The sequence below is a fragment of the Chamaea fasciata genome, unplaced genomic scaffold, assembly GCF_029207755.1.
Source record: "Chamaea fasciata isolate MVZ Bird 193981 ecotype frontalis unplaced genomic scaffold, bChaFas1.0.hap1 SCAF_15, whole genome shotgun sequence".
In the NCBI taxonomy this organism is placed as follows: Eukaryota; Metazoa; Chordata; class Aves; order Passeriformes; family Sylviidae; genus Chamaea; species Chamaea fasciata.
Genome location: NW_027094100.1, coordinates 12,575,449 through 12,586,182, shown reverse-complemented (window position 1 = coordinate 12,586,182; position 10,734 = coordinate 12,575,449). Strand labels below are relative to the sequence as shown.

Here is a 10,734-nt window from a genome sequence, read left to right as displayed (position 1 = left end):
TTAGTGGCATTTGACAGATTTTTAACCTTCTTTCAAGTCTTCTACTGAGCTCTTCTATACCCAGGCAGTGAAACTGTCAAGAAGCCTTGGCTTTATTCAAACTGGTGCTAAATACCTTTGGATTCACAGGTTAGATGCAGTCCTGCCAGACTTGCCTGACAAAGCTGAGCTGGTGCTGCTGATGCAAAGCCACACCTGACCTGTGTTTGTACCTAGAGGTGACTGTCTGGGAATCTGGGGAGAAAAACCCACCCAAAACCAGAACGGAAAGCAGAGACTCAGCCCGGTCTGCATCCTGCCTAAGCTGCTTCTGATGGGAGATGTTGCTCTGCAAGAGACAAATTAGGGCCCTGCTCTTTACTCCCCTCAGTATTTTGTGCTCCTTACATTTCTACTAGAATCCCAAAGAGGTTTCTTTTGTCCAAAAGTCCGTTTGTTTGCTTTTTGACCACTCAGAACGTGTGATACTTGCCTTGATCTATTAACCAGGTCTCCAGCCAAAATCAATTGCTGAGGAGACGCAGACCATTACCTGAAAAGTCAAGACCTCCATAAATATTACCGGCCTCATTGTGCTGGTGACAGATTCTGCAGGTTGTTTTATGTTACAGTTGAACAGTTTAGACATTGCATTTGTATATATTTGCAGCCAGCCCTGGAGGGACCATCTCGTGAGCAGAGTGGGAGCAGGCAGCCTGCAGACTCCAGACACCTCCACCATGACCACGGCAGGGCTTTTGGTGCTCTTCTCCTTCGCGCTCTGCAGCGTCCCAGGTGAGTGACTCTCCAGGTGTCTGAGTCCTGGTTGTCTTTAAAAGGATATGACAGAGGATTCGAGGAGAGAAAATCTCCTTCAGAGGGCTCTGCTGCCTTGGTTGGCATGGTGCAGGTTGCAGGAGTGTGTTTCAGGGCAGTCCTCAATGGCTCGCTGCTGTAGCTGGTTGTTTGTCATAAATATAAGTAACAGCAAGTGGAGTTCTGTGCTGGCAACTTGTGCTGTTACACTTTGTACACCGACGTTCTCACACCATTACACTGCTTAGACTTGTACAATTACAGCAAATGGATGAATACTTGAAATAAGGGCATAAGAAGGGGGTCAGACCTCCAGTAACTAGTAAGGAAAATATTGTAATGGCACAAGTAAGTTCTCTGCAAGACCCTGGCAAATTTCCTGCAATGCTTTTTCTGCTAATGGAACAACATTATGAGATGAAAACAAGCCAGACTCTGATGTTCTCACTGCACATTCACAACTGATAAAATTACAAAGCCAAAGACTTTTTTTCACACTCGCCTTCTTTCAAATGCATATTTCTGACAACAGATGCTGTATGTATTTGCTTATCCTGTGGGTGACTATTTGCATTTGTCTCTGTTGATTCAGGTGTATTTTCAGATATGTAACAGCAGCGCTTTAGGGTCAGAACGGATATGTAAAAAGATAAGGAAGGAAAAGCTCTTCTGTTTTCAATTAATAAGTCTACATATCTTAGAACAAAAAAAAAAAAAAGAACAAAGCTATTCAAAACGGTGTTCCATCACAGCCAGCAATAGGCAATGCTATTATACTTATCAACATAGAGGAAAAAAAGTCATACATAGTTTATTTAGTTAAAAAAACAATCATGCATAGTTTATTTATTAAAAAAAATCACTGGAAATCATTCAGCTTGGTCTGCATACAGGAATTTTATATCCATATTTCCAGCTTTAATTGAGGTCTTATCATATTGGCTTGGATTCATACTTTCTGCCTCTCTTTTCTTTTCCAGATACTGCCTTTGGGATTGAGGTAAGTGGAAGATTTCTTTCTGTCACTTTTCTCAAGGATGTGGCCTGGTAAAGACATAACCAAAGGAATGGGAAAAACCTCCAGCCTGTAGATGCTCAGGTGTTTTTCACCTAAGTGTGACACTTGGGTCACTGTAATCAGATTCTACCGTGTAAAATATTAAATTATACTGCCCCTGCTGTACATCTATGCTGTATGCTAATAAGGATTTAGTAGTAATGATACAAAGTTTTTGGATTAATTAATTTTTCAGCAGCTTTAGACTGGTCTAAGCTTTAAGCTGGAAATATATAGCTGGTTCTAATCTGAAGCAATAGACTGGTACGAAAGCCTACCTGAGGGCAGCCTACAGAAAGACTAAAATACTCTGAGCTGGTCCAGCTTCCTCACAGGTCAGTTAGTGTTGATCCTCTGAAAAAACATGATCAGCCTATTAAGAATGAAAAAGTAAAACCAGAAGTGCAGCGGAGGGGCCACAGGAATAGAAGAACTAGAGACCAATGGAGAGCCTTTATAAAATCATGTCAAGGAGCATGGGAGACTACCACTGGTTTATCCCATTCATGGAGCTGCATGGTTATAGCTCTTCCCTCTTCCTCCTCCTCCTCCTCCTCTTCTCCTGCTCTGTGGGAGCATCTCTGCAGGAGGGATTCACCAGTTACCTGACGGACCCACAGCAGAAGTGTGTGCTGTGACAGTGAGAACTGGTTGTACCAGGTCAGTGTCCCACACAAAATGAGAGTTGTAAATGTCACAGACCTTCTCACCCCGCTGCTGTGACTCCTCTGGCAGGTGGACTGCAGCACATATCCCAACATCACCAACGAGGAGGGCAGAGAGGTGCCGGTCTGCAGCGATGCCACCCGCCCCATCTGCGGCTCCGACGGCGTCACCTACAGCCACGAGTGCCTGCTCTGTGCCTACAACGTGTATGTACTGCATGGGGACAGCATGGGGACCTCAGGCAGCACAGCTCAGAGCTCCTGGCAGCACCACTGCTCAGAAATCAGTGCTCTGTCACACGTCACCTGTGTCAATTCCGTCAAAATGAGCTTGGGTATCACGGCACAGCGCTCAGGCAGAGCGTTAGTCACCATGCCTTTCTTTTGCTGGGGTAATTTATTCATGCTTTTTCTTCTCTGTCTCAAGGAGCAGCCAGGTGACGGCTCTGAGAGCACATTTCATCACAGCAAAAGGATGGAGATGCTCTGCTCAGGGCTGCCCAAAATGGTCCTAAAGCTTCCCAGGGTTTTACATCCCTGCCAGCTACTCAGCTGGTTAGGGAGGGTGGCACTACCTTCTCAGATATAGATATTAAAAAGCCTGACTGAGAAAAAGTCAGTTTTCCCTTGCATTAATTCTAGCACCTAGGATGTTGCAAGACATCTTTGCTGAACTTCCTAATATTTGTCTTTCCCTCTGCAGAGAATATGGAACCAATGTCAGCAAAGATCATGATGAAGAATGCAAGGAAGCTGCCCCTGTAAGTTAAACCAAGGGCAAAACAAGGGGTGGGTGTGCCCTGCTTCTGAGTGGCCAAAGGTGCTTATTGAAAAAATTCAAACACCAAACAGGAGTACAGATGAGCTGTCAGAAACTTGCACCGGTCACCTCCAAGTGAACTGTTATCATGGTGACTCACAGAAAAGCTTTTCTCCTGTCGTCGTGCTGTCCTGCGTGGCCAGGCAGACACACTCACCAGATCCACTTGTGTGCTGTAAGCAAGGCCTTCACCAGGGCTTTGCCTGTTCCCTCCCCAGGTGGATTGCAGCAGGTACCCCAACACAACCAGTGAGGAGGGCAAAGTGGCGCTGCTCTGCACCAAAGACCTCAGCCCTGTCTGTGGGACCAACTGGGTCACCTATGACAATGAGTGCCATCTCTGTGCCCGGAACCTGTGAGTACTGAGGGGCTGGTGCTCCTGGAGTTGCTCTTTTGGATAGCAGGACTTCTACCAAGGCTTTTTCTGTGAGGTGCTTGGACTTTGACCCTCCTCTTTTCCTCCTGACTAAACCTTGTTTTCCTCTGTGATTAGAAGGAAAGCTGTGCCTTTGATCTAGACAGAGAAGTAGAGGGCTGGATGGGGATCTCACACAGGACAGGATGCTTCCCTTAACTAAGTTTAAAGGATCTGTGTGGCAGATGCTGCCTTGCAGAGGACACTAACCCGGAGAGTATTAACACTGGCACACAGCCTGTCTCCTCATCCACCCTCACCCCTGTCCTCCCATCTTGCTATAAACCAGCTCTCTGACCGGCAGTGACACCTGCTGAGCTGGTCCCTGGAGCCACAACCTAAGCTGGATGTCTCCCGTGTCCCAAATGTTGTGCCTGAGGCTGCTCAGCATTCCTGGGTGATGGGGTTCAGCAGAACAGGTTGCTTGTAGAGCTCCCTAATGCAGGTCTCTTCCCCTTCCCAGAGAGGCTGGAACCAGTGTTGCCAAGAAGACTGACGGGGAATGTAAGAAGGAAATTGTCACAGTAAGTGAATTGGGTGATCAGGGGCTGGGTTTTGGTCCTGCTGCTGTCAAGGGAAGCACTGCCAGTATCTGCAGCAGCCCCCAGAGCAGCAGAAGTGAAACAGCTGCTGTGCTGCAGAATGGGAGAGATTTTGCTTTCTCTACACGTAATAAATGTTCTTCATGTGAATGCCAGGGTAGGAGCACGTGACTGCTCAGGGAGGGATGGGTAAAAGAGTAGTAGAAATAATCCACCAGGGCAGAACTGTGAATAAAAACAGAGAATGGCTTTTGGGCCCAGACCAATGGTCCATCTAGCCCGTGGCAACTTGGTGTAGAGCCTGCTGTTGGCAGGGGCTGTGAGCATTGTGCAGGACAGAGTGAAAGTACAGAATGTAGAGTGACTTCTACTCTTCCAACCTCCAGTTTTCGGGTGGCGGACCTCAGCCAGGTGTGATTTCTGTGCAGTCAGTAAGCCTTGACAGATTTCTCCTCTGTGAAATTCCTCAGCCTCTTTCTGCACCCAGACACATTTTTAGCCCTACAATGCTCCTCAGCAAGTGTAGCACCCATTGCTCCAGGAAAGAGAATCCCACTCTTGCAGTATCCAGCTTTGTGCTGATCTTCCAGTTTTAAGACTGCAGGAGGGAAAATGGACCTGTATAGAGGATCAGCACTCCATTTCTCCAGATACCAGTGTTTTTCCATTTAATTTCCTGGCCAACTTGGGAACACAGAGCACGGCACCTTCACCGAGTGAACTGCTGCTGCTTGGAAATGCTGTGACCAGGTTATGATATGCATCTCTTCAAACAGGAAATTATGATCCTTTTTTATATTATAAAATTCTCCTGGCACAGGAGAAACCGACACCTCAGTTTATATCAGATGTGCAAGGAAGTTAATTACTTTGGGTAAGACTGGTATCATTAACACTGCAGCTCTAGCTCAGGGTGCAAGCCCCTGTGCTACTGACTCCTTTTCATCAGACTCTTATATTTTTATTTATTTTTTGCAGGTTGACTGCAGTGACTACCCCAAACCTGTCTGCCCAACTGAGTACATGCCTGTCTGTGCCTCTGACAACTCAACATACAGCAATAAGTGCACCTTCTGCAATGCAGTCGTGTATGTACAAATATGAGTGACATTTGTATTATCATCTTTGTTATCAGTTGCCCTCCTGTGGGCACAAGTTTGCATAGTTACTGCTATTTTGTTTGCTGGATACTGTCAATTAGGGATTTGGGGCAGGAGGGAATGCCAGCCACCGTGTCAAGCATTCATTTATTTTTTTCATTAGAGCATAAAAAAAGCTGCGGCTGCTTTGTTAGTGTGAACGGTTCCAAGGCCATTTAACTTTAATGGAATTTTTCTTGCATGTTGCAAAGGAAATGAAATTCCTTTCCTTTTGAAATTCCGCTATAGTTTCCCCACAGATATTTTCAGTCTTACGAATGGGTTAAATTGTTTCACTCATCTCTTAGTAATCAAATGGCAAATGCAATTATGAGTCTGCAAGTTCCTTGGCTCTGGGGCAGGATCCCATTTGACACCATCTCTAGGAGCCATGAAAAAGATTATAGCGGGCAGGACTCTGTGTTTCATTCATTCTTTCCTCTCCTTGCTTTCAGGGACAGCAATGGGACTATCACTTTAAGCCATTTTGGAAAATGCTGAGTATCAGTGCCGAGAGAATTCACCACAGGATCCCCACTGGCAAATCCCAGCTAAAGATCTCACCTCAGTTCATCTCACCCTCTGGGGAACTCAGCTCACTCCTGATTTTCTTTCTCAATAAACTAAATCAGCAACATTTCCCTGTCTTCTTTCATGTGTTGCCTCATGAAACATTTTCTTGATTTGTTGAATGATGATACCAGGCAGAATAGGTTACGTGCTCAAAGCTCTGGGATAGAACAAGAACAACATCTTGCTCCCCTCCCTCTCATAAAAGGCATAAAATGAAATGCAGATGCTCAAAGCCCAGAGCTGTGTGTCTTTGCACATAAATGACAGTGCCCCTGCATTAGTGCTCAGACCCTTCAGATGTTTGACATTATAAAGGGCTGAAGTGGAGACACAGGAGTGTCCCTCCTGGTGGATTTTCCCTGTGCAAGCATCAGCATAACCTGGTCTCACCTTGCTGTCACCGCCCAGAGCTGAGCCCTGGCTCTGTCCTCACCTCAAGTGCTGCTCTCTCAAGGGCACTCTGTTGGCAAAGCCCATGTTTTTCAGACACGTGCACTGTCCCTGTCTATTTGTCCAAGTCCTCCAACTGACTGATTACCAGATTTTTCTCATCTTGGAGTCGTCCTCTAACACCTTTCAAGTGTTTTAAGATAAATGCCTTCCTAGGTGTGGTGCCTACTCCTGCCTACTTGTCTTCTCTCAGTCTTCAATTACACAATGCTCTTTGCCAGCCCAAGGAGTATTTCAGCAGTGTTTCATAACCCAAGGACAAAGTATCCTTCTGTTTCTTGAGAGTGTGACCTGTCATTGGCGTATTGTGCATGAAATTTATTTTCCTTCGTCTTCTGTTTGAGTATTGAATTGGGTTCGGTTTTTTTTTGTTTTGATCCACACAAGAGAGGCATAAATAAATTGGGCTTATCCCTTCTAAAATGTAATATCTCCCACATCCATTTCTTCTGGGAATCAGAGGGAGAGGGGAGCTTGTTCTCCTTGATGGAGGTTGTCCCAAAAAGCAATGCTTTTGTGGTAAAACAAAGGATTTATGTAGAGATGGGCAGATGGATGAAACAGTGATTTCCAGATCGGGTTCAACTTTTCTAGGATCCATGCTAGGGTCTCAAATCATTCTGTCATCATCATACTAAAAGTCTGTTACTGCAAAGCTAATGGCTTTTAGGGGAAATAACAATTGTAAATTATTTTTTGCATAATCCCATAAAAGTTTCTCCATCCCTTGTCATTTCCCAGGACTCCTTTTCAATGTCTGGGATGCTCTCTTGCTTGCCTTCCTGGTTTGCTGTTTTCCTGCTTTCACTACAACTTAGTGATGTTTTACTTGGGTAAGCACAAAAATAAAAGCAGAGCCTTTCTGCTACAGCAGCATTTCATTCAATGTTTTTCTCGTGAAAAAGCACTGCACAAAAATAGGCACTGATAGGTGAACGCAGAGAAAATCTGAGTGCAGTTTATACAGTGGCACTTTTGCCTGCAGGAATTTTCTATGGTCCTTCAGAGGGAAACTGTCCTATATTTCACTTAAAATTACAACGCAGAGGGTGTATCTCACACATTTAAACTCCTCGTGACTCCCTTTGATGAAGAAACATCATTCTTGGCTTACAGCATGGCTTTACCTCTGTTGGGATTGCCACGGAGACAAAAGGCTGGAAATGTTGCTCCAGGATAAGGGTGGATAAGGCAAATATGAACATGCACAAACACACACACACCCCCAGCGGTGCAGGCTTACATATAAGTGTGGTTGCCACCTTCTGAGGACAGAATCCAGGTTGTGTTTCCTGAGAAAAAGCCAAGCTCTGCTGCTCACAGCTCCTCCAGCCACCATGAAGGCCACGGGGGTGTTGCTGCTTCTGTCTCTGGCTCTTTTCTGCCTCTCAGGTGAGTGGCTCCACTGCCTCCTGCTCTGCCTTGGAGTAAGGGCTGGCTGTCTTCAAAACCACAAAAAAACATCCTCCGACTGGAAAGAGCTCCATTCTGCAAGGACTTATTTACTCCTAGAAAGATAGTGTTGAAAAGACTTGACATCAGAGACTATCACTTATGGGGTAATATTTTAGCAACAGAACTGAGTGGGTAAGAACAACTGTGGGAACAGCTCTACTCTCAGTGCTAGTTTATGCATAATGAAAGAAGTGACATGTACGTGGTGCAACCCGGAGACTCAGACAACCAGTATTTAACCTCTGAAATGTGGCAGGAACACAAATAATTTTACTGAATGAAGGCGAACATTTCTTGTAGTCATCCTGAACCGAGGTGCAGTTTGAGAGCTTGAACTGCTGCAGAAGCTTTATAAATTCACCTCTCACTAAATATTATTCTTGTTTAGGGATAATATTTGCAATGCATGTAAGATGCTGCCTCTGTGTACTTGTCAGCTTTATGTCCTTGTTTACCTCAATAATTTGCTTCACTTTGAGTTCATGTCCTGCTCCATCCTTTGAACCATGGAAAATGCCTTTCTCTTCTTTTATTTTACAAACCTTTTTCCATTTTACTGTAATCCTCATTAAAAAAAAAACACCTTACAGAATCAACATACAGTATGGCACAACATTTTGCCTGAAATTCCTTTTGTCTGAGAATAATTTGCTAACACACAGGGACTTGGAAGGAATGCATTCAGGGCATGCATTCTCAGATTTTAACAGAATCCATGAATTGCATTTGTAACGTATTTCAGTTTTTTTCTTTTTTTTTTTTTTTTTTTAGTTCCAACTACTGATGCGCAGCAGGTAAGGGACAGATTTTTCTATTCTCCATCCTTTCTTTCCTTAAAGCAGTTTCTGTATAAATCTTTACTAATCACATCATGATGAAGCCTTTCAAAATCCTGAGACACCCAGCTGCCTGAGCAATATTTGCCACAGATATTATCGGGTGAAATTGCCATTTTCATCTGGTGATCGTTTCAACAAGTAGGGCAGTATTCAGCTCATGTCCAAGTTGTTGTCAAAGTTACTGCAGCATCATTTACAGTGGTTACACAGGCTCTGCATGGCTGGAGGCAACTCTCCACTGCATCCTGCCCTGTCCCTTGGCTTTTCCTCAGCATCTGCTCCTGGGCAATAAGGGGACAGCTCGAGGAGTGTGTGGGGCCTCCTAATGTCACTTTTCTCACCCAGCTTTTGTTGAGAGTTCTTTTTTTGTGTGTGTCAATACAGGCTGCATCTGTCTACTGCAGGGACCAGAGGACTCTCAGGAATTTTTGTACCATGGAGTTTATGCCCCACTGCGGGTCTGATGGTATCACATACTCCAACAAATGCATGTTCTGCAATGCATACCTGTACGTATGGAATAAATCTCTTCACTTACCAAGTGGTGAATTTACTTAGCTCAAACTGGCTAATCAGTCCTGGAGACTGGTTGGAGAAGTAAAGTTCTTTTATTTTGTTTGTTTGTTCTCTCACCAGCAAGAGTATTTTTTTTTTTAAATTGGGAAGGTTTGCTGGGAACTCCTTTCTTTTAGATATAAAGAGAAAACAAAGAGTTCTCCATTTTTCTCTCAAGTGATTTGCAAAAGAGCTTTCTCTCAGCAAACAAAGTCTGTATTTGGTCTTTTAAATTAGGAATTTTTCTTGCCTTTATATGGCAATAATAAAAGGAAATATGTGGAATAGAGTTCAGAAGTCCCTCTGTGGTGTAGAGGGACAGACCAACAGTAAAAGACCAGATGATGTCTCTGAGGTACTGATTTCTTTCTCTGCAGGAGAAGCCGTGGAGGTCTTCGCTTGAGATCTCTTGACACATGTTAAGCTCTGGACAGGATTCAGCTGAGAAAGAGCATCCCTCCCTCGCAATGTTCCCCATGGCAGATGACTTCCTAAACCCTTGACCTGACCCTTGAAAACCTCTTATCAATCTTGAAACCTCTGCTAATAAAAAAAACCCAAACACCCAGCATTTATGTCGTACTTTAGTCTCATTCTGGTTTTATCTAACGTGTTGCATGATTACACCACTGCAACAATCCTGGGGTGTGGGAATTAATGGGCAAATGGTAGGGAAAGGGAGAATGGTGTTCTGATCTACAGAAATATCAACCCCAAACACAAAGGCAGCTTTTGTGGGCATCCGCCTTCATCTGGCTTTCCAAAAGAAAACCAGGGCTGGAGATGCATCCTGGTGCTCCTGTGCATTTACTGCTCTGAGGGGATCTCAGACAGACACTCTGCCTGGGTGAGAGGAGCTGCCTCTCTCCCCAGGTGCTGCTGTCCAGTACCTGCAGCCTCACCCAGCCTCACTCTTTGCAGCCTGGCAGCACAAAGAGGTCACAGGGAAACATAAACGTGAACATAATTAGAGACAATCTCAAGATTGTTGCAATTGGCGTTTCCTGGCACTGTTCTGCCACGCAGAAGGGGTCTTGCTGGCATAATGAGCTGCTCATCCCTGTTTCAGTTTCCAGGGTTATCCCCGATTTCTTACACCTGCAAGAGAATATGTGAAGAAGGTCACATTCCAAGCTGCCTCCACCTTGCAAGCAGGGTTGAAAACCCACCTGTAGGTGAGGGAAGGCCTTTTGCAATCTGTCGTGCCCCCCAAAGCAATGTCACAGGGTGTTTTCTCTGGGCAGGCAGGTCCCTGTCTGCCCACGTTGGCTCATTGCTGAGGGACATTGCAGAAAACCAGTGAGCAGCCAGTGCTAACAGACCTGGTGTCCAGGGGATGCTGGCAATCACTGCCACAGCCTGTCCGGGCACCTCACCCATCACTTAGCTGCTGGCTGAAGGTAATTACGTTGACTGTCGCTTGTAGAGG

General features: G+C 45.0%; 2 protein-coding genes across 2 annotated transcripts; both read left to right on the top strand.

Annotated features, from left to right (window-relative positions):
- Nucleotides 1-273: 273 nt before the first annotated feature.
- On the top strand, nucleotides 274-6,027 carry LOC136297348 (ovomucoid-like). The gene is made up of 9 exons (XM_066197187.1): nucleotides 274-286; nucleotides 650-774; nucleotides 1,776-1,795; nucleotides 2,588-2,724; nucleotides 3,221-3,278; nucleotides 3,556-3,692; nucleotides 4,216-4,276; nucleotides 5,273-5,382; nucleotides 5,889-6,027. Exons 2-9 carry the CDS (start codon nucleotides 720-722, stop codon nucleotides 5,932-5,934), a joined length of 624 nt encoding a protein of 207 aa, XP_066053284.1. The 5' UTR covers nucleotides 274-286; nucleotides 650-719; the 3' UTR covers nucleotides 5,935-6,027.
- A 1,692-nt stretch (nucleotides 6,028-7,719) lies between these two features.
- Nucleotides 7,720-9,876, top strand: LOC136297441 (ovomucoid-like). The gene is made up of 4 exons (XM_066197343.1): nucleotides 7,720-7,848; nucleotides 8,683-8,705; nucleotides 9,135-9,259; nucleotides 9,683-9,876. Exons 1-4 carry the CDS (start codon nucleotides 7,794-7,796, stop codon nucleotides 9,726-9,728), a joined length of 249 nt encoding a protein of 82 aa, XP_066053440.1. The 5' UTR covers nucleotides 7,720-7,793; the 3' UTR covers nucleotides 9,729-9,876.
- The last annotated feature ends 858 nt before the right edge of the window (nucleotides 9,877-10,734 follow it).

Coding starts and splice junctions, on each gene's coding strand:
- LOC136297348 (XM_066197187.1), top strand. CDS start 720: ATGACCACGGCAGGGCTTTTGGTGCTCTTCTCCTTCGCGCTCTGCAGC. Junction 1,796..2,587: donor ATACTGCCTTTGGGATTGAG/GTAAGTGGAAGA, acceptor CTCCTCTGGCAG/GTGGACTGCAGCACATATCC. Junction 3,693..4,215: donor CATCTCTGTGCCCGGAACCT/GTGAGTACTGAG, acceptor TCCCCTTCCCAG/AGAGGCTGGAACCAGTGTTG.
- LOC136297441 (XM_066197343.1), top strand. CDS start 7,794: ATGAAGGCCACGGGGGTGTTGCTGCTTCTGTCTCTGGCTCTTTTCTGC. Junction 7,849..8,682: donor GGCTCTTTTCTGCCTCTCAG/GTGAGTGGCTCC, acceptor TTTTTTTTTTAG/TTCCAACTACTGATGCGCAG. Junction 9,260..9,682: donor ATGTTCTGCAATGCATACCT/GTACGTATGGAA, acceptor CTTTCTCTGCAG/GAGAAGCCGTGGAGGTCTTC.